Source organism: Poecilia formosa, unplaced genomic scaffold (genome assembly GCF_000485575.1).
Source record: "Poecilia formosa unplaced genomic scaffold, Poecilia_formosa-5.1.2 Scaffold321, whole genome shotgun sequence".
NCBI classification, from domain to species: domain Eukaryota; kingdom Metazoa; phylum Chordata; class Actinopteri; order Cyprinodontiformes; family Poeciliidae; genus Poecilia; species Poecilia formosa.
In genome coordinates, this window is record NW_006800260.1 from 154,295 (window position 1) to 182,056 (window position 27,762).

General features: G+C 40.6%; 4 protein-coding genes across 5 annotated transcripts in view; 3 read left to right on the forward strand and 1 right to left on the reverse strand.

Annotated features, from left to right (window-relative positions):
- The window catches only part of LOC103152678 (sterile alpha motif domain-containing protein 15-like), a 5,136-nt gene extending 3,017 nt beyond the window's left edge, over positions 1-2,119 (reverse strand). Inside the window, exons 1-3 of one of the 2 annotated variants that reach the window (XM_016661294.1) lie at positions 1,926-2,119; positions 1,652-1,742; positions 1,417-1,515 (exon numbers count right to left, since the gene is read on the reverse strand). In XM_016661294.1, coding sequence (XP_016516780.1) covers positions 1,417-1,515; positions 1,652-1,723 — 171 coding nt within the window. In that variant the 5' untranslated portion in view covers positions 1,724-1,742; positions 1,926-2,119. Of the gene's footprint in view, positions 1-1,416; positions 1,516-1,651 lie in introns of both variants that reach the window. The other variant, XM_007573244.2, reaches the window with a different exon arrangement.
- LOC103152679 (methylmalonate-semialdehyde dehydrogenase [acylating], mitochondrial-like) overlaps positions 1-19,263 on the forward strand; it is a gene marked incomplete at its 3' end in the record, with an annotated part of 22,716 nt that extends 3,453 nt beyond the window's left edge. The window contains exons 2-12 of the mRNA XM_016661284.1: positions 2,126-2,274; positions 2,540-2,584; positions 5,089-5,163; positions 6,487-6,648; positions 6,726-6,804; positions 14,709-15,011; positions 16,008-16,129; positions 16,245-16,434; positions 16,604-16,785; positions 18,273-18,452; positions 19,153-19,263. Of these exons, the coding sequence (XP_016516770.1) occupies positions 2,236-2,274; positions 2,540-2,584; positions 5,089-5,163; positions 6,487-6,648; positions 6,726-6,804; positions 14,709-15,011; positions 16,008-16,129; positions 16,245-16,434; positions 16,604-16,785; positions 18,273-18,452; positions 19,153-19,263 (1,488 nt within the window). The remainder of the gene's footprint in view (positions 1-2,125; positions 2,275-2,539; positions 2,585-5,088; positions 5,164-6,486; positions 6,649-6,725; positions 6,805-14,708; positions 15,012-16,007; positions 16,130-16,244; positions 16,435-16,603; positions 16,786-18,272; positions 18,453-19,152) is intronic.
- On the forward strand, positions 8,887-10,965 carry LOC103152662 (methylmalonate-semialdehyde dehydrogenase [acylating], mitochondrial-like). The gene is made up of 3 exons (XM_007573226.2): positions 8,887-9,092; positions 9,793-9,891; positions 10,019-10,965. The coding sequence occupies exons 1-3, from the start codon at positions 8,919-8,921 to the stop codon at positions 10,121-10,123; spliced, it is 378 nt and encodes a 125-aa protein (XP_007573288.1). The 5' UTR covers positions 8,887-8,918; the 3' UTR covers positions 10,124-10,965.
- On the forward strand, positions 11,703-27,488 carry LOC103152661 (ectonucleoside triphosphate diphosphohydrolase 5-like). The gene is made up of 14 exons (XM_007573225.2): positions 11,703-12,002; positions 20,210-20,430; positions 20,711-20,790; positions 21,514-21,657; positions 22,023-22,098; positions 22,503-22,538; positions 23,700-23,788; positions 23,870-23,952; positions 24,186-24,247; positions 24,510-24,611; positions 25,554-25,697; positions 25,991-26,047; positions 26,233-26,348; positions 27,105-27,488. The coding sequence occupies exons 2-14, from the start codon at positions 20,217-20,219 to the stop codon at positions 27,186-27,188; spliced, it is 1,287 nt and encodes a 428-aa protein (XP_007573287.1). The 5' UTR covers positions 11,703-12,002; positions 20,210-20,216; the 3' UTR covers positions 27,189-27,488.
- Positions 27,489-27,762: the final 274 nt, after the last annotated feature.

A 27,762-nucleotide genomic window follows, 5' to 3' on the forward strand; every position in this document is an offset into this window, starting at 1 on the left:
AGGCTTTACACGGTTTAAATCTATTTAATAAAGCAGCCCCCCCACCGAGGGAATGGAGGGACCAGGAGGCCTCATAACCACAGGGAAAAGAAACATTTTCTCTCAGTTTAGTACATGGACTTACACAAGTGAATCCTTAGGCAATGCACAAAGTCATACTTCTAGGACTTTTCCACATTTAGTCACATCACATTGACAAACTTTGGTATGTTTAGTTGGGAATTTAATGTGACAGGCAAATTAAAATGTGAATGAAAAAAATGAAATGAAAATCTGCAAAGTGTGGTGTCCATAGTTTTTGTTTTTTTTTAATTAGCTTTTTCGCTAAGATGCAAAATTCTCCAAATAAAATAACACGACATGATGCATCTAACTCGATACAGACAACCACCATGGTGGAGAATAGAGTTGGCAGCATGTTGGTGAGGCAAAGGTGGATAGATAGACTGCAGAGTTTGTGGAAGGATGAATGGAGGTAAATACAGAGAAATTCAGGAGATTCGCATTCCGGTATGATTGTTAACTTGCAGCCAGAACTGCAATAAAATGGCGTAGATCAATTTGTTTGCTCGAATGGCCCAATCAAAATCAGAGGCAAGATTTGCCCACTGATGCTTCCTGTCCATTCAGACTAAAGTTGAGCTGCTATCCAAAGAAGGATGGGCAGAAATTTCAGTCGCCATATGTGCAATACCCCAAAGGTTTTCAAATATTATAGCAACATAAATTGGATCTTAAAACGTTGACTCAGGTCGGCTTAATAAAGCTGCACGTCACACTTTTAAAACATGAATATTTTCCTTCCACTTCACAGTTTTGCACCACTTTATCCACCACATAAAATCTCAATATAAAGTTTAAGATTCTGATGTGAAAAAATGTGAAACAAATTAAGGAGATATTGATATGTATGCAAGGAGCTATACATATAAACAATGAAAGCATATGCTGGGAATTTCTTCGTGGAATTTCACTGTCTTTTCATTGTCAGCTCACACAGCCCAACAGCTTATCCTTAAAACTATTCTTAGCAGAGTTGACTGTATAGGCATTGCTGCTAAAAGAAAAAAAAAAAAAAAAACTCTGGTTACAGCATTAATTGGATGCCACGTATGCAAAGAAACAGAGTCGAGCAGGATGTGTGACAGTGCCAAGCCGACACTAAGACACCTGAAGATGGCTGCCAGTGCACTCAGAGGAGACTTGTAATTGTTTGCTGAGATTAGACTAAATGATATGGGACGCATTGATGTTTCAGCATTGACTAATAAAGTGCACTTAGGAGTGCCGTCATTAATATTATATTGAATCAACTCTGCCAGTTGAAATTCATCTGATGGGACAGTATTGTTATCATATAAACACGCTCTTAATAATGACACAAATGTTGCATGCTTTTCTGCCTATTATCGATACCAGCATGTCTCTGAAATCCGTGATTCCAAGTTTTGGCAAGTTGTTACAGTTGACATGAATGAGCTTCTTTCCGGTGATGAAATTCTCAGTGAAACAAGCCTGCAACAGAAATAAAGTGCCAGAGTTTAGAGACTTAATAGTGTTAATCCATTAGAAAGTTAGCTGAACTTGATCAACATTTCCTTAGTATTACTTTACAGTGAAGTTATTTGGTTTTAGCTAAGGTTTCACCTACTTTGTATTTTGAAAATCCTATAGACTCAACCCACTTTGCAACATCTTCAGTGTCCCACTTCAGGAACTCCATATCGCCTCTGAAAATGTTGCTATGGAAACGGTTGGATACGTGAGCGTTAAGATAGTATTTGCGGCAGCAATGGCAAATAGTAACATATTTACAAAAATATTGGATTCGTAGACTTTAAGAAATTTGATCTAGCTAATATTTCAACTAAGTAAAACTAAAATCGAAATCCTAATTCAAGCAAATCGCATAGAAATCAACAAACTTTAGCTTGTTTGGATCCACATCCAATCAGCGCCTTCTTATTTTACAGCTTTAAAAGCCGTAGAGTGATTGGTTGTTAACGATTTATGTCCCGCCCTTATGTAGAGAAAGCAGCGAATGGGCGCAAAGTATGATTTTCACAGATCAACTAATCATATGCGGCCCGCCTTTTCGCTTGTAACGCGTGTAAATGTAATGTAGATCTGTTAAATTCCAGGTACGCTGTCCTGTCCTCTGAAAAGCATTGGAGATAAAGTTTCCTTCTCACTGTGTGGGTCGGTTTAAGGAAATTAGATACCTGACTCAACACAATGGCAGCGCTTGTCCTCCGGTCACTGTTACACAACAAGGTAAAGCTCGTATTAATACAAAAGTTTGCTTTTTAATGCATGTTTAGCTTATCGAGGCTAAGAAGCTGTTTAGCTAACAAAGTCATGCTCCTTAGACCTTCACTCCTCTTATCCTAGTTTTAGATAATTAGGTTTCATGTAGCTACTACATGTGGGTAATAATTACAAACCTGTGATTTATTCAGAAGAGACTATTATTGTTTCGGTAGTTTTTTTGGCGATAAATGAAGTTTAAGCTGGTTAATGTGTACTGTTTTTCCTTCAGGCTCCTCTGCAGCTTGGTCGCTTGTGCTACTCCTCTTCCTCAGTGGTAAGCTGTGACACTGACACCCAGCTGTTGCTATAACACAGAAATAAAACCGACATTACTGCCCAGTTAACCTAAAAAAAAGAAAGAAGCATTTTTGACCCCCTTGGCACCAAAGGTTTCCATCAAGTTTGTGTGAGAACTGACATTGCTGTCTGTGGAAGAATTTTGACCCACTCTTCTTTGCAGAATTGTATTAATTCAGTCACGTTAGCAGATTCTCAAGCATGAACGACTTGTTTAAGATCATTCCATTGCTTCTCAACATGACATACGTTCCAACTTTGACTAGGCCATCAGAACCTTCCTTTTCTTTCTTCTCTTTCACCAACATGTTTGGCTGTTGGTATAAATGCTTCCTGCAGTTTTACTCAACATCTAACAGGATGTTCGCCTCCTAAAACGTCCCATAATTGTCTTGTCTGTATACAGAATTCTCCCATCAGTCTCTGCCATCATCCAGATGTTTTCTTTTTAGAAAACAAGAGACGTGTCTCTGTGTTGTTTTTGGTCAGCTGTGGGCTTCTGGATCGTGGAGGTTCTCTGGAGTCACAAAGCATTAGGAATGGATTTGTAACCTTTCCTGGACAGATAAATGTCAGTGACTTTGTCTCTCCTGTGGGCCTGAAATTATTTAGATCGGGAACCTGATGTGTTGCTTTTTAACATCTTTTCACCGACTACATGTGGTCAGACGTGGCCCGTAAGTGATTTTCTGATTAGGACCGGCTTTATCTAATATCAATATTTGTTTCATGATGTGGGACATTTAAGTATGACAGATAAGCCAACAGGACAGCAACAGATGCTGGCAGATACTTTTTATTGCCCTGCACACCTTGCAACAGACCACTCCATAATAGAAAAGCAGCGCTATAAATATCTGCTGCGCAGCATCAAACAATCAATGCAGCAAAGACGCATCTTGAGTCAAATGCTTCATCAGATCAAATCAGTTTACATGTTCTTGTTTACTTAATTGTGTACAACTTAGCGAGACAGTTTCCCTGGGGTCTTCCAATACTATTCTGAAAAAAAAAAGAAAGAAAAACTTTGAGGAGATGAAATACAAAATATAAACAGCAATGTTCAAAGTAAGGGTAATAATATCACAGCGGTTTATCAGCTTGAGGCGCAAAGCTGTGTAGCAGTCAGACGGTTCCGCGTTTGATGCTGTTGGTACATTTTTATTTTATTTTTTTGATGGCAATAGTTCAGGGAGTTCATGGTGAGGTTGTGAGACAGAGATAAATAATACATCACAGATTTATTATCCTTACCATAATGTGCAACATTAATAAGGGATTTTACAAGGCTTGTTTGGAAAGCAGTAAGTGTTTAATATTCCAGATGTCAGCAGTTAATTTTCCTGACGCAGATGACGCGTTGCTAAAGGCCACAGAGAGGGTTTAAAATGGCTAAAGTTTAGAGAAAAGTCAAGAAGGAGTGGATTTATCTTGACCGATATCGTCATGGCAATATTTAGCAACAACATCGCTTTCACAAGATTATTTTTGATGTCCCGAACTTCTAATTGGAGGCGTCTGAGTTGTTTTTCGAGCTGCGGCCATGTTGGCTCCGTTCAATCAAAGTTCTTCGTCTTCAGACCTTTTCGCAGTGAAATGACGGCGGCGTCAGCTGCTGAGAAAACCTTACGAAGCGATCGAAATGGAGTTCACTTGTTTCATGTAAGTGATTGCTTTGTGCTTGCTGATTGTTTTTCCTTTGTGTCGTTTTATGAAACAATCTTAGGTGATTGTCTGGAAATGCGTGGAAAATTAAATGTATTGTTACCAAGTAAATGCATACGGAAGCACAAATAAATCAAAGTCAGTTTGTCTTTGATTTTTTTTTTTGTAGGGAAAGCAAAGCTTTTTCTTCCTAATGCATGGTTAGAAACTAATAAGCTGTAAAAGAACTGTACTTTTTTTTTTTCTCGCCTCGGAAAAACATTCATTGAAAGCTAGTCGGCCAGCCTTTGACTTTATCAACACCTTCACATTTTATACTTGCATAATTGCTGGAAATTGGGATTTATGGAGCTGAACTGCAGCTATTGGGGGAGACAAAACAACTTTTTTTTTCTAAACAAATGATTTATTTATTGCACTCAATCTAATTAAAAATATTGCATAAATTACGTCTTTAACATTTATTTATTCATAATTCTTCCATCCCTCCAGATGGGCTTTTATGTTTCATTGGCAAATAGAAGCACACAGCTAAAGTTGTAAGTTTAAAATAGGACAGCGACAAAGACCTGGTTTGTTCACCTCTAGCTGCTTTACACTCTTTAATAAAACACGTAGCAGGTAAATAGACACACCATTAAGCCAAATTATTGTGGTCAGCTCAATTAATGGCAGTCAGTCAGCTATGAAAGGCTTCAAGGAGACATTACACTCTCGGCTCACTTTGTAGTGATTGATGGATGTTGTCAGCAGAGTTATTAAGAATGTAATCATGCAGGAAAGGGGCGTTAATTGTACGCTGCTTTTATCTTCCAGCCGACGACCAAACTCTTCATCGATGGCAAGTTTGTTGAGTCCAGCTCGTCTGAGTGGCTGGACATCCACAACCCTGTGAGTGTTCATACAGGCCTGGAAGACACGGCAGTGGTAAAATAACAGGTTATGAAGAGGCTGATGTCAATTTAAATGTGGCAAGAAAACCTGGTGGATGAGGAAAAAGACTTGAGAATGAGGCAGAGTAACACCTGCAGATATGCAGTCTAAGCTACGATGGAAGGGTTTGGGTTGAGGTGTGAAGTCTGGGTCTGAGTCTTGATCTGTTTTGGAATGAGCTCAAGTTTTCTGGTGTTTAAAGCTGGAACTTCTACATAGATGAGTTACAAATGAATGACTATTACTTACATAAAATAAACCATCTATAATTTCCTCTCCACTTCTCAAAAGGGAGCGAGCTAACAAAGGCTAGCTAACAAATAACTTTTCAGCAAAATGTAGGCACTGGTTTTAAGTAAACAATTCCCTGATATTGACAAAAATGTACTAGTTTTACTTATAGCATCTGTGTGTCCTTAAAAAAATCTTAAATTCATATATCTCAAATTAAGGCCTGAAAATGTCTTAAATTAACATTGTGTCTTGACATGACTATTTAATTTGGTTCTCTGTGTCAAAGGCAAAGGTTTGAGATGCATTTGGATTTCCACACTGAGTGTGACTTTGGACAGTTGAGGCTACTGGTAGCTCACTGCTAACATACTTTGCTGGCTAGCTAGCTTTGTTTTGCTTCTACAATGGGTACTTGCAAATCCAGTTGGCTGGACGAAGGTTGTGCATTTCTGTGGAGATACAGGTCTTTGATTTGAGATGGTAAAAGCTGCAGAAACCCTGTATAATAAGACATTTCCCCCCATATTATAAGTGAGCTAATCTGCCTGTGGAGCTACTTTTCACCAGAATTAAGGACTTAAAACAAGCTCCTATGTCTGGCGTAAAAAGTTACTTGTCCGTTAGGTTTGTCCTATTTCAGATGTACTCTAGAAACTAGACCAAAAGTATTTGGTAAGGGTTTTTTTTGTTGTTTTTTTTGCAGTGATTCTCAAAATGTGAAAAGCCTCAAGGGGTTTTGTAAGACCCTACATGTGGACAAATTAGTCTCTCCAGTTGCCTTTGTGTTGTTGCTTGATTTGTTAAGCAAGAGAAAAAAGTTTGTAGCTTGTCAAGTATTAGCCTCTAGCTACGCTGTGTCTGATTACTGCCTTGGAACAGATCCATCTCATCACGTAGAAAAACACAAAAGCTGTAAATGACAGGAGAAAAAAACCCCAAACCCTAATCTATTGTTAATATTAATGGAATAATGTCCTGCATTTCATGCCAAGCAATCACTTCTTTTTCTCCCAGTCAGCTCTGAACAGCGTCTCTCCTTCCCCTCAGGCCACTAACGAAGTGGTGGGACGCGTTCCCAAAGCCACTCAGGAGGAGATGCTGGCCGCCGTGGATTCCTGCTCCAGAGCTTTCCGCTCGTGGTCCGAGACGTCCGTCCTCAGCAGGCAGCAGATCTTCCTGCGCTACCAGCAGCTCATCAAGGACAACATTGTAGGGAAAATGGCCGCCTTCTTAGACGGTCATCTCGTCTGCTGAGCTGACCTTCGCGTGTTTTCCTAATGTTTCAGAAAGAACTGGCAAAGCTAATCACCTTGGAGCAGGGCAAAACGCTTGCTGACGCAGAGGGAGATGTGTTCAGAGGACTCCGTGAGTAAAGTGTTCACTTTAGGGAAGGAACGATTAATCGGATTAATCGGCAGCTCATCTAGCAATCGATTAATCGTTAGCTGGAGTATGCAGACTCCAAAAAATCCCAATGCGTTCAAAACCAGTAATATATATATTTTGCATTTAAAATAAAAACACACTTGTGCATGTAAACATGTGTAGGTCAAAACCCCTCAAATGTTATAGTTTTAGCTTCTCCCGGTTCATATTTGTTAAATGGATGCTGTGGTATTGCATTTTAGGCAAAATAAAGTTTTCTTAGGGTTAGGGGCTAGGGTTTTTTTTTTTTAAGGTTTTGTTGGCTCTAGTGGCCTTTATTTGAAAGTAGTTTTGACAGGAAAGAGGGTTATGAGAGAGGGGGGAAGACATGCGGCAAATATCACCAGGCCGGGAACAGAACCTGCGACCACCGGCATGAGGACCAAGGCCTCAAACATGGGTTGTGCTTTTGCCCCTGCACCACCACAGCACCCATAAAAACGAAATTTAGATAAAAAATAAAAAAAATCAGTAGAATGTGCCATTTCTAAAAATCTGGAAGAACTTTTACTAAGAGCTACAGGAAAAACAGCAGAAATCCACATCCCTCAGCTTAAACTGTATCAAATATTGTCCGTTTTTAAAGCTCAAAGTTTGACGATCAAGCAGTCGCAGGGTTTTTATCTCTGAAATGTAACCGCTACAGCGAACAGTACCGTTGCAGCTTTAGGATATTTCATTTGACTGCATGTGAAAAAGTCCTTCCAGGCTGTGTTTCTGTTTGGAATAAAAGAGTAATTGTTTAGCTCACCTCACTGAATCTTTCTGGCATCAAGAAGAAACATATTGAGAAGCTGAGAGAGTCCTGCCCACTTTAAAAAAAAAATAAAAAAAAGAGCTATTTCAGTAGCTACAAGATAGAGCTGTGGAAAAAAAAAAAAGTATTTATTTTTTCGGTACTTGGTGGAGATCCCAGTTTTTGTGTGCTCAGATTATTCTGGCGTGCTAACTTTTCTATTATCAGCTGAAAGTCAGGCTCCATTTGGAGCGCCGCTGCCTGGAGTAGAGATTTTCTCCTGAACAGGGGGGCACTGGTGCTTGAAGTTTGTTCAAGTTTTTTATCACAGCTTATTACTTGGAAATTGAACTTTTTTTTTTCTTTCTGTAGAAGTTAAAATACAAACTTTGGATAGCAGGGTGATGCAGGAAATTAACTAGAAAGAACCACAGTGTCATTATTGTAAGCCTTCACTTCTCCCATTGACTGCTTCTCTGATTAACTACCAGAGAAAGATGCTCTGAAGGAAGCTTAAAGCTTGAGTTAGTGTTTTATAAACTAACCCCGCTCTAAATTTCTCCACGTCTTTCTCCCCAACTTGCCTGCTGCGTCTCTTGATCTTCACGATGCTGTTTGTTCACCAGTGGTCTTTTAATAAACCCCCCAAAGCCTCCACAGAACAGCTGGATGTATTATGAATTTAAATTACACACAGNGTAAAAGGTCCAAAGGGTGTGAATACTTTTAAAGTCATTATCGGTTGGACAAAATAGATGAACTGGACTTTAGCTGTCTCTATTATTATTCTTTACTGTACAAAAGAACGATTTTCCTCTGGGGCTGCATGTCCCTGCAGGGCGTTCTGAAAATGGAAAGAGAATAATATCACCAAGGAAGAAGTTTTCATTTCTGAAAAACCTATTTGGATCTAAAGTGAAAGAAAACTCCCATCAGTCTCTTTGCTCATCAGGGGAATGAGAAAGTTTGTCCTGCTCTTCCCATTTCTTTCCTGATTCTGTTTACATGAATTGGTAAATTCACAGAGCTTAACGATGGTGGAGATTCAGCTTAAAAGTCCAACTATAACTTGTATAACTAAGTTGAGGAGAATACAGATTTTCTTCTCTCCAGCATGGTTATTATTAGACAGACATTGTATATTGCAGACTAATGAAACCCTCCAAGCCTCCTAAAATAGGGAAACTGTGCAGTTTTTTTTTATGCATCATTATTTTCTGCAAAATGAGCATACTAGTAACAGTCTTGCACTTTAATAGTGCTCAAGATTGTTTTGTTTTTTCCACACTCTGATCATGTCTGTTGTTTTCAGCCGGACATGAAATGCTACAAGGAGGAGATCTTTGGGCCGGTGCTCATAATCCTGGAAGCCGACAGCTTGGACGAAGCCATATCTCTGATCAACAGAAACCCTTATGGCAACGGCACGGCCATTTTTACCACCAACGGAGCCACGGCGCGCAAATACACACACGAGGTGGATGTGGGCCAGGTGAGAGAAAGGGAGAGATGTTTGTACAAAGACGCAAGGGTTAAGTTTAATCAACAAGCGTTTCAGCTTTAATGGAGACGCGGTTGCTTTTGAATTAGCGATGTCGAGCTCAGTCGCGCACCTTGGAAGCCGCGGTTTGTTGTGTCGTGATAATCGGCTTTCCCGCTGGCTGAAAACATTTCTGAAGCATCAGTGGTTTATGGCTTGAAGCTCATTTGCATCATCATCTCAGCCTGTCATTACTTGATGAATTTGTATACGCACGACGCCGCGGAACCTCACCGTTTGTTGCCGGTTTCCTAGGCGGAGTTATTAATAACGTGGACCAAATTGCCTCCGGATGCAGTTGGGTAGACCTAAAAAAACCAATTTGAGCGACAAAATGTACAACGCGGCGCCGAGCAAAACGGCTCAGCAGAGCTCCAGTGAGCAGTTGTAATTATCGAACATGACCCCTTATCAGGAAGATGGATTGTTTTGTTCTGTTGCGGCTTTATAAATGGGAGTTCTCAGATTTGTCTGGTTCTCGTCAATGTTTGCAACAAATCCTCTTAGATTCTGCAAAATCCCTAAATCCAGATTTCAGATTTCAGCACTTGGGTATAAAGAGATTCATTTGGTATAAATGTATGTTGTCTGTCCCTGCTGCTTTCCAGTCATTTTGGCAGTGAAACATGGACGGTTTAATGCATTTCCACAGGTTGGGGTGAATGTACCTATCCCCGTCCCTCTACCCATGTTCTCCTTCACCGGCTCCAGAGGTTCCTTCAGAGGAGACACCAACTTCTACGGCAAGCAGGTAAAAAGACAAAAACAAAATTTATCTTTTTTTTTTTTATTTATTTTTTCCAAGATGCTTTGCATTAATGATCTCAAAGACATTAAAGTATTTTCCTGTCAACAAATTTGCCCCATTTTCCCTGCAGGGCATTCAGTTCTTCACTCAGATCAAGACCGTGACGTCTCAGTGGAAGGCAGAGGACGCCACGGTAACAAGCCCTGCTGTCACCATGCCGACCATGGGACGCTAAGCTAAAGAGACAGTTTATACCTCACTGACTTCCTACCTGCCTTAACAAGAAGACAGAGTGGAGTTCAGGAAGCTATTATCGGTTACTTCTTTATTTTACTGCTTGGGAAAATGAAACCCTCCTTTTTTTTCTTTTTTTTTAATGCAAATGTTTTAACTTTTAAATTTGTTGAAAAACAACAAATTACAGCCATTTTATTTCCTCACACATGGTGCACCAACACACAGGTGTAGGTTATATTCCTCATCTGTTTTCTTACTTGTCCTGAACAGACCTCAGGGTTGGTCAGTTAGTCAAGGCCGGTTGGTTTTATTATATTGCAAAGAGAGAAATTCTGGTTTTCAGCTGCAGAACAAGAATCTTTGTGCAGGTTTATGAACAAATAGTTTCATTAATCTGATTTTAAATGTGAAAAAAAATTATGCACACAAAACTGACCTAAGTTGCAGTTTTACTTCATTAAAACTAAAAGGAAATCTTGTTTTTGTACTGTAAGGGCACTAAATAGTGTCTCATGTTGTGGGTCGGATTTGCATTACTGTCAGATTCAGTTTGTAGCAGTAAAGGTGTTATGGTTAGATCGGACTGTACTGCATGCTGTGAACTTGAACCATAATAATCTAAATCAGCCAGTATGGTAAAATATCCGACATGTACTGTTATTACTCATGTTACAATTTTTGAAAGCAACACATTAATCATGTAGCCACTTTAAACCTTGTACCCTTGATTCCCTTTGAGTTTGTGAGAGCAAACGGTGATTCCCTTTGAGTTTGTGAGAGCAAACGGTGATGGCACTGTGAGCTATTGTAATAAAAACAGTCATTTGAGTGGAGTGAACATTGATTTCTGTGCACTATTGTACTTTACTCGTTCATCTGAACCATGCTGTAATGCACACTAATGTTGCACACTCCTGTTTCAGCAGTTTATGAATTATAAATAGATGGCAATTATTTCTGGAGTAAAATTAACTACTAAGGAATGACCAAGCTGACGATCCGGATGATTATGATTTAAAGGTACCATCTAGTGCTGTTTTTTAAAATAAATATTGTACATTGGTAATAAAACGTAGCTGGTTAATGAGGTATGGATTCCCACTGTAGAAGTACAAAAACTTAAAAAGTTTTTAAAAGGAGCTCTGAAGAAAAGAAAAACCGATTTGACTGAATCTGGGTCAATGACATCACAAGAGGCACAAAAATCCAGCTGGTCAGATATTAGTAAAAAGACAATGAGTAAATCACTTGAGGTCTTTTGGTTTGAACAAAGATTCTGATCTCACATATTTTATAGGACTCAATTGACCAAACGGAGATCAGAACCAAACCAAATTACACAGAAATTTTGAACGTTTTCTAACTATTTAGCCCCACAATTAATTAAAATGGCTAAATACATTTAAAAAAAAACTAAGTGGCAGTTATAAACTGGTGAACCGAATCAAAGGAGTAGTTTTTAAGAACAAAAAAAAAACAAAAAAAAAGTGAGCATGCTAAAGAACTGACCCGCTACTTTGTGCCTCATATGATGTCATTAAAGGTGTGTCCGTGTTTTGTTTCGCTTTAGATTTAATATTGATTACATAAGCAAAACAAGATGGCATAACCTGACCATGAGGCGTTTATGGTGCTCCATAAGTGCGAAACTATCATATATCTATCTAATCACTTTATCCCATGTTGATGTTTTGTCAGTTTATGACAGATTAGAGAGGAATTACTTCCGGCGGAAGATTAACCATCACAGACTCCGTAAACTGATGATCCGGACTTTAGGAGTTTATTACTTAGAACCGGGAGTTGGTTCTGATGTGAGTTCGGACCGAACCCAAACTACTCCTTATACCACTGCGAGGAGTCAGTCGGACATCATGGTGAGGCTGCAGTGTTTAGCCTTTAAATACCACTCTGTCGCGTTAGCTACGGACTCTAATCCTTTGTTATTTCACTGTTTTAAAGATTTTATGATTAAAGGTTTAGTTTGGTAAACCCGTCGTTTTATTTAATCGTCAAACTAATGTTAGCTCGTCAAACTTTAGCCTTTAGCTTTCTGTAATGTAGCAAGGATGCTAATCACCACGACTGTTTACTTACAGCTGTAGCCAATAAAGTTATCTGATAATTATCCTTAATGTTAAGTAAATAAACTGAGGGTGTATAGTGCGTTCAAATTTATCTTGTGACTATCTCTTTTGAGTAATTGTAAGGCAGTTTTCGTTCTAAACAACTATCTTTGCTAAATTGTAAACATATATTCTCAGCCAGAGGCGACCGAAGTTTGTAAGAGGCCTCAAATTAACTATGGACTCAATAACACCTTTCTTAAATGATGTGTACATAAATGTGTTTTGCTGCAGGGTATGGTGTCATTGTAAATAAAAAAGAAAACAAATAAATGGTTTACAGGGAGACGTAGCTTACAGAAATATATAAATATATCTTTTTACTCCTGCTGTATGTATTGTGGCCTTGCACATTTCAAAAATAGTTTATCTTTTATTTGCTAACAATTAATTTACAGCTGGTCGCTTTAAAATAGACAATTTTTATGTCCAGTCTCATGTTGTTTCAAGTCGTACCTGACATTTACTTTACTAATTATATTAATTTATGAGTTTACTGTATAACTAAGCCAAATTTATTTAAATAAACATTCATGTATGTTTTACATCTGCAAATATTAGTGCACAATGAAACAAAATTCTCATTTACTATGCAGCAGCATGCTATTAATACTCTCTTGATGGATGTTATTTCATGCTGCTTTAGTTGTTAGCTTGTAAAAATTAATTATAATCTCAGTGTATCAATATATCTGTCGCTTGTAATCCAATTGTCATGTTTACTCTTAAAGATTCACTTTTTTGTTCTTTTTACTTCCCCCCCATGCTTGCTGGCAGGTTAGCAAGCAGTCTGCTCCCCCGCTACTCAGCAGGGAGTAGACTGAGTACTACTAGTCTACTCCCCGCTGAGTAGACTAGTAGCGGGGAGTAGTTGCAGTCTACTCCGTGCTACTCAGCGGGGAGTAGACTGAAACTACTCCCCACTGAGTAGTTTCAGTCATAATCTTCATAGAAATAAAGTAAGCAGAACAATCCTGGAATGTGAAACTCTACAAGTAAAACCTTGACTCTAGATTAGATTTTATACACAGTATGACATACAGAAAATATAATTTTTTTTAACTACAAACTACAAAAATTCATGGTGAATGCCGTTACATTTATTGATATAGCGCTAATTCACAACAAAGAGGTGTGAAGGACTGAGAACTATGAAATGTCGAGGGCAGATGTCGTAAATGTAGACGAACCAAATCTTGACTTGTGATGCTTTTCATTTAAAAAAAAAAAAATGCATTTGCCTCTGGGAAAGACTTAAAATTGAAGAACCAAAATGAAAGCGTCCTTATCTACGCTGCTGCGTTAATTGATTTGGCAACAAAGGGGCCAAATGGATACAGTACCAATACCCCCCTATTGCACTGTGGGCACCATTTTTAATCTGATCAATAGGGATTTATAATCCTGGAGGGCCTGGCGTTTCTGGGGCTCAGTTCGCAGCAAAAGAATTGAGGATGAACACACTTTGTGGCTCTGGTCTGTGACCTTTGGCTGAGCGCGTTCTGCTGCTACGGAGCCACATATTTAATTTACACCGACACAAGTCGCAGGGGACTGAGGTTGCACAGCTGGAGCGAAGGCATTGTTAAACATGTTTGTCTGTTTCTCACAGTTCTTATGCAGCCGTGGGAAAATTAAGTATTGGTTTTTTTTTAAGCTGAATCAGCATGGAGGCATATTCAACATTGAAATTTTGTTAAAAAAAAAANCTTTCTAGTGCAAATATGTTAGGACACTTGAAATAAGACAAAACGAACTTACAAGTAACTTTTCAGCAATATATAGGAGTCAGTAATTCCTTAATAATGATGGAAAAAGTTGTACAATAAATATGGAGGAATTATTTATTTAAAACAAACGCCCAGTGATTATTTGAAAAAAGAGAAAAACCTTGCATCTTTTCTATGCACCCCACAATTATGTACCTAAAATCTCAATTTGAAGAAGTACGAATACTTCTGTTATTCACTGTAAATTTTGACTCACCCTTGGAAGTGAATGTAATCCTGTCTGACAAGTCTGCTGACATTCCGCTCCGTGTCTCGGCTTGGATTTATCCCTGACATGCACCATCTATTACGGCAGCTTACCGAGGCAGGTGGGAGCCTTCCTAATTGTCCCTAATGAACACAATCAGGCTCAGGGTAGCAGGTTAATCTCTTTAAACAGATATCTGCATACAAATACGCAGAGCGGGTCGGTAGGCGGTGGAGGGGGGCAAGACTTTTGGCTGCCAAAGCCGTCTGGTTCCAATCACAGTCGAGCTGTAGCTTGTGTGGTAATTAACGTGTGTGTTAATACTAATGCAACGTGAAGAATACGTTTTATCAGAGCAGCGATGCTTTTGATTTTGTTCCAAGTGTAAATAACTGAGCAGAACAAGAGCGGTTTGGCTGTCTCGTTACATTTCATTAATTTTTTTTTGTATATGTATATAAATGCATCTGCTCCCCTCAGAGGTGGTTGAACACGCCTGCAGCATCACCTCCCTCATGCTGGGCGAAACCCTCCCCTCCATCACCAAGGACATGGACACGTACACGTACCGCCTGCCCCTCGGCGTCTGCGCCGGCGTCGCCCCCTTCAACTTCCCGGCCATGATTCCTCTGTGGATGTTCCCCGTCGGTATGGTGTGCGGCAACACGTACTTGATGAAGCCGTCCGAGCGCGTCCCAGGATGCACCATGCTCCTGGCCAAGCTGCTGCAGGACGCGGGCGCACCAGATGGCACTCTGAACATCATCCATGGGCAGCATGCAGGTGAGTCTCTGCTGCGTTACGGCTTCCCAGTGTGAGTTTGTGGTAAACAATAGTGAGGAATCCAAAAATAACTCCCTTCCACAAAATAATATAAACTGGAGTTACAGGTGCATTTATCGTATTGTTTGTCATTTATCATGATAAAGTTTTTACCATAAGATTGTGATTTATTGTAAAACTCTGGGTTTTGTTTGGATTGGCGTTTTTTTTAAATTTTATTATTTTATCCTATTTGTTCAGTAAAGGTGTATTAACATATTTGAAACTATGATTAAATGAAGTTACTTTGTGCATTTTAGTGAAAATACTATTTATGTGACTAGATAGGAATGTTTTTCAAGTATTTGTGTTTGTGGACTAAAATAACTGCGACACACAGTTACAGCCGTACAGTTAACTAGAAAAACAGTAATAGTTCTAAAGTATCATGATTGAAAAAAATCGTCTCATTTTGCAGATTTCTGATTTAAACGTGTAGGCATTTTTTTATACGATGTTAGAAACAGTTTAATAAATGCAAATAAACAATTCAATTCATTTTCTTAAATAAGAAAATTGACATTTTTTGCCTAAAATGTAATAACGCAGTGAAAATATATCAGTATCGACTACTTTTTCTTTGATTTAATCATTTAATAATTGGATAGTAAGAGGTGCTTAATAGGAGATTTTTATTTTTTAACCAGGTTAACTTTATACCATTTGAGAAGTTCCAAGTATATTTACAAACAAATTATTATTTTTTTAACCTGATATGAATCATGTATTCATTTTTGGACAGTTTTGGCTTCATAACTGCAAAATTAAATCCTAATAAATTAAATTAAAGAGTGTGGCTGTAATAGGACAACTTGTGGAAAGGTGGGAATGCTTGTTCGGAGCTGTGTAAATCATAATTTGGATGCATTCCTTTAAAGCTGAGGCACAGATTTAAACAAAAAATAAAAAGAAGGAGCTTAAACCACTTTTTTTTTTTTTCTTTTTGTTTGTGTGTAGCTGTGAATTTCATCTGTGACCATCCAGCCATCAAAGCCATCAGCTTTGTGGGATCCAACCAAGCAGGAGAGTACATCTACGAGCGCGGCTCCAAGAACGGAAAGAGGGTTCAGTCCAACATGGTACTCTCACTGCTTCGCTGGACGCTCTCAAATCGCACCACTCTGACGTTAAAGAGCCAATTATTTCCAGTGATGATTCGCACATCGGAGAACTGTCCTCAATTTTGTCGTTCAGGGTGCCAAGAACCATGGTGTGGTGATGCCTGACGCCAACAAGGAGAACACCATCAACCAACTGGTGGGGGCCGCTTTCGGAGCAGCCGGCCAGCGATGCATGGCTCTCTCCACTGCCATCTTCGTTGGGGAGTCTCGTGACTGGCTCCCAGAGCTGGTGGAGCGCTCCAGATCGCTGCGCGTAAACGCAGGTAACTCCCCCTCAGGAACAGTCAAAAGAAGATTAGTGTCTTCTTTTTTTTTTTTTAGATATATATATGCAAAACAGCCTAAAGTATAACCACTTATTACAGATTTTTATCAGAAAATGCCCGTTGAGGACGCTGCCCTGCTCAAATATACAAATTGTTTTTGCTCCAGGCGATCAGCCCGGGGCCGATGTGGGGCCCCTGATCTCCCCTGAAGCCAGGGCCAAAGTGGAGTATTTGATCCAGAGCGGCGTGGATGAAGGCGCCAAGCTGCTGCTGGACGGGAGGAATGTTCACGTCAAAGGATACGAGAACGGAAACTTTGTCGGACCCACCATCCTGAGCAACGTAAAGGTGAGCTGGCCATCTGAATTTACAGTCTTCCAAAAGTATTCAACCCCCCTAAGCTTTTTTTTTTTTCCATTAGGTTTTATGTAGAGGTGCACCGATTGCAGTTTTCTGGCCAATTGCCGATTACCGATCTTTTAAAAAGCCTAAGTTACTGATTCCGATTTTGGCCGCTACCATTTTATTTTCTGAAATGTTGCTCAAATATCAAGAAAGTTGCTGAATTGGCAACCATGGGGTGACTGTTGTTAACTGTAAATGTGCAGACATGACCTGGTCGGCCGGTTTGTCAGTCAAACGTCTCTCATGGGAGAAAAGAAAAGCACAGTGGTTGATTTTTTTTTTTTTTTGACCTTTGCCGAGGTTGATGACATCAGTGGATAAGATCGGCTTCACAGGTAAAAATTGGCCGATTACCGATCTCCTAAAATTAAGGAAATCAGCACCGATAAATCTTTACACCCCTAGTTTTATGCTATGAACCAACATGAGGTAGTTGGGTTTATATTTGGTATCCATCCACTTCACAATCATGCACTACTTTGTTTTGGTCCATCACACTCCATCCTCAAAAAAAAAAGACATGACAAAATTAGGACTGAGACGATAATTTGGATTAATCTTGATTAATAAATTATTTAAATAATAATAATTTATTAATTAACTGAAGTATACAGACTCAAACAAGGCCCGTTGTTGGGGGGGGGGGAAAGGAGGGAGACAAAAAAATCATATTTGGAGCAGCAATTAAGCCAAAAATGTACAAAGAAATACAAATTTTACATTTAAGATAAAAACACCTTTTTATGCAAATATATTTTAGCCAAAAATCACAATAATTGATTATTAAAATAACCATTAGTTACAGCCCAAGACAAAAGGTAAAAGGTCCAAAGGGTGTGAATACTTTTAAAGTCATTATCGGTTGGACAAAATAGATGAACTGGACTTTAGCTGTCTCTATTATTATTCTTTACTGTACAAAAGAACGATTTTCCTCTGGGGCTGCATGTCCCTGCAGGGCGTTCTGAAAATGGAAAGAGAATAATATCACCAAGGAAGAAGTTTTCATTTCTGAAAAACCTATTTGGATCTAAAGTGAAAGAAAACTCCCATCAGTCTCTTTGCTCATCAGAGGAATGAGAAAGTTCGTCCTGCTCTTCCCATTTCTTTCCTGATTCTGTTTACATGAATTGGTAAATTCACAGAGCTTAACGATGGTGGAGATTCAGCTTAAAAGTCCAACTATAACTTGTATAACTAAGTTGAGGAGAATACAGATTTTCTTCTCTCCAGCATGGTTATTATTAGACAGACATTGTATATTGCAGACTAATGAAACCCTCCAAGCCTCCTAAAATAGGGAAACTGTGCAGTTTTTTTTTATGCATCATTATTTTCTGCAAAATGAGCATACTAGTAACAGTCTTGCTCTTTAATAGTGCTCAAGATTGGTTTTTTTTCCACACTCTGATCATGTCTGTTGTTTTCAGCCGGACATGAAATGCTATAAGGAGGAGATCTTTGGGCCGGTGCTCATAATCCTGGAAGCCGACAGCTTGGACGAAGCCATATCTCTGATCAACAGAAACCCTTATGGCAACGGCACGGCCATTTTTACCACCAACGGAGCCACGGCGCGCAAATACACACACGAGGTGGATGTGGGCCAGGTGAGAGAAAGGGAGAGATGTTTGTACAAAGACGCAAGGGTTAAGTTTAATCAACAAGCGTTTCAGCTTTAATGGAGACGCGGTTGCTTTTGAATTAGCGATGTCGAGCTCAGTCGCGCACCTTGGAAGCCGCGGTTTGTTGTGTCGTGATAATCGGCTTTCCCGCTGGCTGAAAACATTTCTGAAGCATCAGTGGTTTATGGCTTGAAGCTCATTTGCATCATCATCTCAGCCTGTCATTACTTGATGAATTTGTATACGCACGACGCCGCGGAACCTCACCGTTTGTTGCCGGTTTCCTAGGTGGAGTTATTAATAACATGGACCAAATTGCCTCCGGATGCAGTTGGGTAGACCTAAAAAAACCAATTTGAGCGACAAAATGTACAACGCGGCGCCGAGCAAAACGGCTCAGCAGAGCTCCAGTGAGCAGTCGTAATTATCGAACGTGACCCCTTATCAGGAAGATGGATTGTTTTGTTCTGTTGCGGCTTTATAAATGGGAGTTCTCAGATTTGTCTGGTTCTCATCAATGTTTGCAACAAATCCTCTTAGATTCTGCAAAATCCCTAAATCCAGATTTCAGATTTCAGCACTTGGGTATAAAGAGATTCATTTGGTATAAATGTATGTTGTCTGTCCCTGCTGCTTTCCAGTCATTTTGGCAGTGAAACATGGACGGTTTAATGCATTTCCACAGGTTGGGGTGAATGTACCTATCCCCGTCCCTCTGCCCATGTTCTCCTTCACCGGCTCCAGAGGTTCCTTCAGAGGAGACACCAACTTCTACGGCAAGCAGGTAAAAAGACAAAAACAAAATTTATCTTTTTTTTTTTTATTTATTTTTTCCAAGATGCTTTGCATTAATGATCTCAAAGACATTAAAGTATTTTCCTGTCAACAAATTTGCCCCATTTTNATATATATCTCGACTGAGAACCGCAGAGACATTTTTCAGCAAAAGTGTGAAATTTTGGCTTGAAAAAAATGTGCAGAGACCCCGGTCTCCGTTCCGTGTGTGTAATTTCGTCTAAGTGCTCCAAATGGATGGAAAGGTGTAATATGAGAAGACAAATTATGTGATTACATGCGAGACGGCGTAATTCCTAGTCAGTCAGATTTAATTGGATATTGTTGTTGTGGCTTTTTTTTTTCCTGTGTGTTTTTTATTTTTGCAGATGCAGCTTTAATGAGCAAACATCTAGAACGAAAAGCCCTTTAAAGTTAAATTTTACCGTCACACAGCTGGTGTGACAGTGGAGTACGACTCCGTCCATGGGAAATGGATCTAAAAAGCCTCTCAACTCTCAAACACCTCAGTGAAGTGTTTAGCAGTACAGGGAGAGGGGTTTTGGCAGCGATTATTAGACAACCCTGTAATTGTGAATCCCGTAAGAGGCGCCCGTGTAATTTTAGCAGTGTTTGACCGGAGTCCATGGGAATTGAAACATTTTTATGATACATTGTTGAAACCCGGCGAGCCGCCTCCTCTGATTGTTAAGCGACGTGTTTAAACTTTCCATGCGAGCCAACACAGACGGTAAACATCGCTTTTGGTTGGCTGGACATCATCTTCGCCTGAGGCGTGGTCGGATCCGACCGGCGTAAATAACCCGACGTCCTCTCGCGCCTCCGCTACCTGTAATTTAACCCTCGGAACAAAGTCTTCAGCCAGTTCAGCTGCTTTTCTGCTGTTCAAAACATCTACTTATCAGCCTCCATTTTTTCCCCCCTTCCTCCTCCTTCTTATGCCGCAGAGGGAAGATGAAGCCGTCCGGCCCGCTCCTCCTGCTGGTCCTCCTCGCCGCGGCCGGGCCGAGCCGGGCCCAGTTCAGGACGTCCCTCCTGGATCTTTCCGGGATCCTGCCGAGCCTGAGCCGACCGGCAAACCACAGCCGCATCTTCTACGCCGTGATGTTTGATGCGGGGAGCACGGGGACGCGCATTCACGTCTACACCTTCATCCAGAGCAACTCAGGTAAAACCATGAGGAGATCTCTCTCTCTCTCTCTCTCTCTCTCTCTCTCTCTCTCCCGCGCTTCCCTAAAATGTGTGTTTTGGTTGACTAATAGAAGTTTGTTTGGCACCTACTCCATTTTCATACTTCATTAAACCTGTAAATTCAGAAGCCATAAGTCACATAGGGCTTAATTTGCCTGATAAATCATGCATACGCACGCTAAGAGGTTTGAAGCATTTGAGGGCTTTTAGCGGCTGCTTCATATTTGATGATGTGGGTGGATGTTGTGCCTTTCCAGAGCCGCTGCCTGTTTTGGACAATGAGATGTTCCACTCCATAAAGCCGGGTTTGTCAGCGTACGCCGACCACCCCGAAACGGTGAGTTCGTTGTCGGAATGTGATCGGCGACACTTTCGCCGAGGTGAAAGGTCAGGGATGGCCTCCAAGCAAAACCGGGAGTTGGAAATAATAAAGAGGAGAGAAATTTGAAATAATGAGGTGTGAAGTAGCGTGACCTCTCTGAACTGCGCTCCGGTTTCATCGGCTTAATTAGATGATGCTTTCTTTTTTTTACAGATGCAGCTGTTTATGAGTAAATACAAAAATGTCACTTGTACATATTAGTATGTCTATTACTAGTAGATATGCAAGTGGAAACATGTTAGAGGTTTGGCAATTTCATATTTTCAGCAGTTGATGTCGTCAAAGGCTGAATTGACTAAGAAGACAAGAATCAAACCGTCGCCTATGAAAAAATATTCAGTATACATGAATTATTAATTTATGTTTTTACTTTACTACAATATTTTTTACCTGAAATTGTCCCGTTTGTAAGATGGGTTTAAGGTGCTTTTCAATGATTGACACCTCTGACTTATCACCATCTTTCTGTCTCTAAAATGTCTAAATTCATGGTGCCGTTTCATTATTCATGTTAAAAGCATCATTTTTATGTTATTAATTCCCAACAAAGGACGGTCCTAGCAAATTCACCTGCGGTATTTTGCCCCCGACTTAAATCTGTCGCGTTTAATCTCTCTACTTCACCAAAGAACCTTCCGGGTCACCGCTGCTCTGCGGTGAATATTTCCTCTCTCACAGGCTGGTGAAACGGTGAGGATGCTGTTGAAGGTCGCCAAGAAGACGGTTCCTCGTCTGGACTGGAAGAGAACGCCGCTGGTCCTCCGAGCCACGGCCGGACTCCGCCTGCTGCCCGCAGCCAAAGCCCAGGCGCTTCTGGACCAGGTCAGACCGTAACGACTCATCAAAAGCAGGCAGCAGCTCCTCAACATAGAGACGCTTTTTGGCCTTGTAACCTTTTTTTGTGCGGATGGTACGTTTTTATCCGTCGATGCCGCAGGGGAAAGTTACGCAGCTGTAAGCTCAGTGTCAAAGGCTGTCGTTTATGAGGATAAGGGGGGGGACGGGGTAGCCCTGAGGCACCTTGGAAGATGAATGATACTTTTAATAATCTGTCCCAGAGGGAATGAATTAATCCCATCCAGCGGAGGGCACCTCTGGATGAGCTGCCATTACAGCTGATAATGTGCGGCCCGTTTAGTTCCTGCTTCCTCTTCCTCACATCGCCTCCCTCCTCTCCTCTCTCTCAGGTCCAACTCGTGTTTGACGAATCCCCGTTTCTGGTGCCAGACAACAGCGTCAGCATTATGAACGGCACGAACGAAGGTACAGCGTTTGCCCTGACAAGCACCTTCTCTCCCCCCTCTGCGTTGCCGTTACTGTTGTTGTTGGTGTTTTGAAGGTGTCTGCATCTTAACGATGCGCCCGATGGATCTTCTGTCAGGACCTTTCGCTTAATGAAGGCGTTTAACTAAATTACAGAAGATTATAGATGTTTTTTTGCGATGACGCATTAAAAACAACAGAAGTTTTTCAGTGGAGTCGTTTCAAGCCCTAAAAGCCAATAATTATAAGGCTGTTGTACGGCCGGATAATTGGTTTGTCAGCATTTTCGGCTCTCCTTGCATGCGCTTGCACTTCACAAATTTGTTTCAAAGTGAGCTTTTTTTTTTTTTTGTCCTCTGAAATGACAGCTTTTTAAATATGTCTCTGTCTTTTTTCAATCCTAGGCATTCTAGCTTGGATTTCTCTGAACTTTCTAACAGGCAAGTACTGTAAAGCAAAGTGTTTATACAGCTTGAACATTTTGACAATTTGTCTGCTTACGACAACAAACAGGCCGACACAAAGTGACCTGTAATTGTTATATAGAAGAAAGCAGTGCAAAATAATAATAATAATAATAATAAAAAGCAATAAGATGGTCATTTGGAACAGGCGTAGTAGGGTAAAGCCTAAGTTGACTATTTGGACAACATACGACATGCTAAACATGTCATCCCCAAGCTGAAGCACGGTGGTGGCAGCATCATGCTGTATTCCAGTATTAAATGTGTAGAGTTGGTAAAGACCCACCCCAAACACATCCAGCTGTACTTGTAGCGAAAACACACTGACTCACGGTTTTGGGCTGAATATAAATGTAAGCCACACTTTTCAGATTTCAGATATTTGTTTAAAAAAATTGCAAAAACGACGATGCATCTTTCTTTTACCTCCACTTCACAATGTGAACGGTTGATATGTGTTTAGACTTTTATAACAATATGTTTTTGGTATTTGTTGCAAAATGATAAAAATGAGAATCAGGATAAACTTAAAAGTACAATAAACACAAATATCGACTGAAAAATGCGACTGGTGCTTTCACCTCTATAAATACTGACATTTCTAATGGAGGAAACAACAAATAAAAGTAATTTAGAGAGCATAAATCACAATGCCAACCAAACTGTTTATAACAATCGTCGGTTACTATAATAAATTGCACTTCTTATCATTCAATTCTTTCACCGATAATGATTAATGCACTAATATTCACATTTAACGCACTTCAGTGTGTTGTTCTGTCACCCAAGATCCAAGTAAAATGCATGGTTGCAGTTGCAGCATGACTAAAAGTGGAAAACATCAAACTGTTTCCTTCGTTACGTAGATGTTTTCTCCAGACTCCATGTGTTTTCCTAACCCGCCGTCGTACTGCGTTACACGCCGGCATCCACAAATAGAAGCCGATGAGAACAAGGATGAGTTTGTTCCCTAAAGCAAACTTCTGCGATCTTTCTCGGACCGAGCTGAGCCGGAATGTTTTCTCAGACGGACGCGTCCTCCGTAGCCAGCCTTTTGATGATAGCATCTCAGGTGGGAAGCGATTAGCTGCTCCCAGCTGCAGATGCTGGATTAAGGTGATTCATTTTGTTTTTCAGATCACCTGAACACTCGCGCCACAAAGACTGTGGGAATCCTGGACTTGGGAGGAGGATCCACACAGATCACGTTCCTGCCCAAACTGAGGGTCGGCTTACTTTTCTGCTCTTTTGACGGACTCGTTGGAAAAACTACACCAGCTTAATATCACATTTATAATTTGCTGCAGACAACGATCGAGAGCGCTCCTGACGGCGATTATGTTGCCAGATTTGATTTCCTCAACTCAACGTTTGAGTTGTACACTCACAGGTAATGGATCGCATTATGCAGACGAGATTTGTTCTGTCTTTAAAATGCCAATATATGCAAAAGCTTCAAATGATATCTTACAGTCGCAGGATGTAGATGTAATTAGTGCAGCTTTTAGTGCCCTCTTAAAGTGATGTTAGTAACAAGCAGAAATCACTATTTTAGCTACAATTTTCACAATGACCGGTTAAATCCACTTGGTTGGTTTCGTATCTTTTTTTTTTTTCCTGCAGTTATCTTGGAAACGGACTAATGGCTGCCCGTCTCTCCACCCTGGGTGCTCTGGGCGCAGAAGGTACAAACGGTTAACCGAGCTTCATTGTCATCGCTTTGCCTCTCAGAGCTGCAGGGACTCACGAGTCTTCCTTCACTCCATCTAGATAAAGGGTGTACTTCCAGTTTCCATGCTAATATACATTTCATGTTATAACCGGAGATTAGTCAGGGAAGCGCTCCTGCAGAAGCGGTGTGGTATCAGCGGGCTCGGGCCGTGATAAGCTGGTGTGAAGCTGTTGGACCATTGAGGAGATTAATTATGTGCACGCTGTCTCTCCCAGGGTTGGAGTGGCAGGTTTTTAAAAGCTCCTGCCTGCCAAGTAAGTTCAGGGACGACTGGAGCTTCGGCGGTCTTACCTACCAAGTGAGCGGAGACCAAGACGGTAAGATCTGTTCGAAATGTGAGAGATTACCCCTAAATAAATCCATTAGCAGCAAATTGTCTATTGAAGGAACCTTAACCCTGTTGGGGTCTTCTCTAGCTTTGTACCCTCTGACCCTGCATGCTCTTTTACAAGTTTTTTTTTTTTTTGATTGTGTGGTTTTGAGAACTGACGGTCTGACAGGACACCCAACCACCCTACTTCCAATCTGTCCAACTGTGACACATGCCGCTCTCCTGAGCAGATGAGAGGCTTAATAGTAGGGCTGTTGTAAAACAATATTTTAGTAATCGAGTACTCTATAGAATATTTTTACGATTAATCGAGTAAGCAGATCTCTCTCTTGCTCCAAAACGCTGATGACGTGGTTCCGAGCTGTCATACTCCAAGCATCGCCCCACAAAATTTAACATTTATTTATTTACTTATTTGTCCCCCAAAACCTCTGAAAGCGCCGGACAATTTAGCGTCATGCTGCCAGTGCTTAACAAGAACTCATAGGCAGAAGTGAGAGCGCCGCCCACCACAAATAATGACCTGGGTGGAACAAGTGCCCTGAATAATAAAACACAATTTATTGAAGTTTCAAGGCAGATAAATTTTCCTCAACGAATTTTAATAACCGAGCTACTCGAATCATTCGACGAATCATTTCAGCCCTACTTAACGGTAAAGTACCAGGACACAAGATACAGGTCAGGTATAAGATATAAAAAGCATTTCCAAAACTTTTGGAATCTATCATGTTGATTCCTGCAGAAGATGTCGGCTGTAACTTTTCATGCTGCTCTTAATTTTCCTTAATCAATCATTTTAACTGGCTAAAACAGGGCATGTGATAAATTTGAGCATTATCCAGCTTGACATTTCCAAGAGTTTTAGCAAACATTGTTCAAAGAGAACATGCATAATTTGCAAGCCTGCCTCCGTTTTGCCCCTCAGGTCGTGTGGGATACAAGCCTTGCTATCAGGAAGTCCTCCAGGTGGTGAAGGGGATTATTCATCAGCCGCACGAGCTCGAAGACAGCAACGTGTTCTACGCGTTCTCCTATTACTTTGACAGAGCTGTGGATGCGGGCCTTATCAGTAAGTGTGTGCACACACACCTCCCTGTCCACACCTTACATAATTATACAGCGCCTGCATGCGAGGCAGAGGCTGAAAAATGTGAGTCATCTGCTCCTGTATCAGGGGATTTGATGAGCCATAGTTGTGCGGTTATTATAGAAATTGTCGTCCCGCTGCCAGTCTGCACTGAAAGGCCATCAGCTCTGTTATTAGGACTATATAAATGTGCATGTAGATGAGCTGTTGTAATTACTGTTTTGGCATTTTAAATATATAATGATCCCCTCCTTTTCCCTCTCTTCCCATCGTAGATAATGTCCAAGGAGGAACGGTGCGGGTCAGAGACTTCAAGAAGAGAGCGAAAGAGGGTGAGACCGGTTGAGGAATACATCATTACAATGACAGATCTGCTGCTCCCTGCACTTGACACACAGCGCGCATCTCAATGGACCCTGAGTGGTTTCTATCTGAAATGCTGCCCTCATCTGTCAGCAGAATACAAATGAGTGATTATCCAAGCTAACGGAGATGATGTTTCTTGTCTCCTGCTCAGCGTGCAATAAGATGACCGAGTACCCGGCTGTCAGTCCTTTCCTGTGTATGGACCTGACCTACATCACTTGTCTGCTGAAGGATGGATTTGGCTTCAAGGACGGCACCGTCCTGCAGGTTAGGGAACAAAGTGAAGAGCCTAGTTTTATGACACAACAGTCTCTTTTAGGCTGGTGAAGCATTGTGAATTTAGTTGGTGTTTTAGTTGAACATAGTTTAGATTTGGGTATAATAAAAAAATCCAACCAGACCTGTTCAGGGCCCAATCCGACTAATTAACTTGAATTATTGCCCGGAGCCTGAAGTAAGCCAGACATATTAGTTTGATTTAGCTTTTACTGCTTTTGTTTTTAGGCTATAATTTTAGTAAGCAGTTTAACTTCTCCCGTTTTTAGCTTTTGTTTAACATCCAGCTCCATTTTGTTGCTTGTTGTAACCACAGGGTGAGTCGAGCGCAAATCTTCTGGGATGTGTGATTGATGAGAGCAGAACAGGGCGGGGCTGCGTGCGCTGTGCTTGTTACAGTCATTTGACTGGAGCTTCTGCACCTTTATTTATTATACTGTAAAGAAATAGATTAACACGACTTTACATTGTGCATTCTTGTCTAGGTTTCTGCAAACTTAACATGCTGCAGAAGCCTGAGCCCAACCCGACCATCAAGCAAATTTGATTTTGTCCCTACTCAGCTCAGGACTTAAATTTAAACTCCAATTCAATACCGTGATTTTGCATGAATTAAGCATTTCTTTCATTGCATTAGTTCAAATACACAGTTTCTTTTACCTTTACCTAAAAAAAATGCTCAAACCGTTATTCTTTGTATTCTACATGCAGTTATTTTAGTGACTCGATTATTTTCTCCCCTTCTAGTTAACCAAGAAAGTGAAGAATGTCGAGGCTAGCTGGGCGCTAGGTGCCATGTTGGACCATTTTCACAACCTGAAGATCCACTAAGGAGCAGTAATGAACAGAGGTCGAATTACATGGTGCTCGTCTTCAAACTGATTGTTTTTGCCGCCTTTTCTAACCAGCTGCTGAGATAGAAATAACTTTGACTAAATTCAAACACTCAGCTGTTTGAATTCTGCTGTAAATCTGCATTAGCAAGAGCGGGTGAAGCACTGGATGCTAAATAGGCTGTCAGCTGGAACTGGACACAACTACTTTAGCTTCATACAGATGTTTACTACAGGGGGCTTTGGTTGTGCAAAACATGATTGTTTTTATTAAAAAGAGTTAAAGTTTTTTTACCATAAAAATGGTATGAGTGTGTTACAATGCAAGTGTGACCGTCGGAGCAGCCACTGAGGTTGGCGAGTAATCATTTTCACATCTGCAAGCGCTACTGCATTTCCTCAGTCATAGTTTTAGAATTGTTTCCAACTCGTTTCTGCATTTCTTTGGGAGCATTTGCTTTTAGAAATCATGAGGGGAAAAAAAAAAATGTGGCTCACACACACACCACCATGTCACACGTGTCAAAATAAAACTGTTTGCTAATTACAAATATCTACAAGTGTTAAAGACT

Coding starts and splice junctions, on each gene's coding strand:
- LOC103152662 (XM_007573226.2), top strand. CDS start 8,919: ATGAAATGCTACAAGGAGGAGATCTTTGGGCCGGTGCTCATAATCCTG. Junction 9,093..9,792: donor ACGAGGTGGATGTGGGCCAG/GTGAGAGAAAGG, acceptor GCATTTCCACAG/GTTGGGGTGAATGTACCTAT. Junction 9,892..10,018: donor CCAACTTCTACGGCAAGCAG/GTAAAAAGACAA, acceptor TTTTCCCTGCAG/GGCATTCAGTTCTTCACTCA.
- LOC103152661 (XM_007573225.2), top strand. CDS start 20,217: ATGAAGCCGTCCGGCCCGCTCCTCCTGCTGGTCCTCCTCGCCGCGGCC. Junction 25,698..25,990: donor TGTGGATGCGGGCCTTATCA/GTAAGTGTGTGC, acceptor TTCCCATCGTAG/ATAATGTCCAAGGAGGAACG. Junction 26,048..26,232: donor CAAGAAGAGAGCGAAAGAGG/GTGAGACCGGTT, acceptor TCTCCTGCTCAG/CGTGCAATAAGATGACCGAG.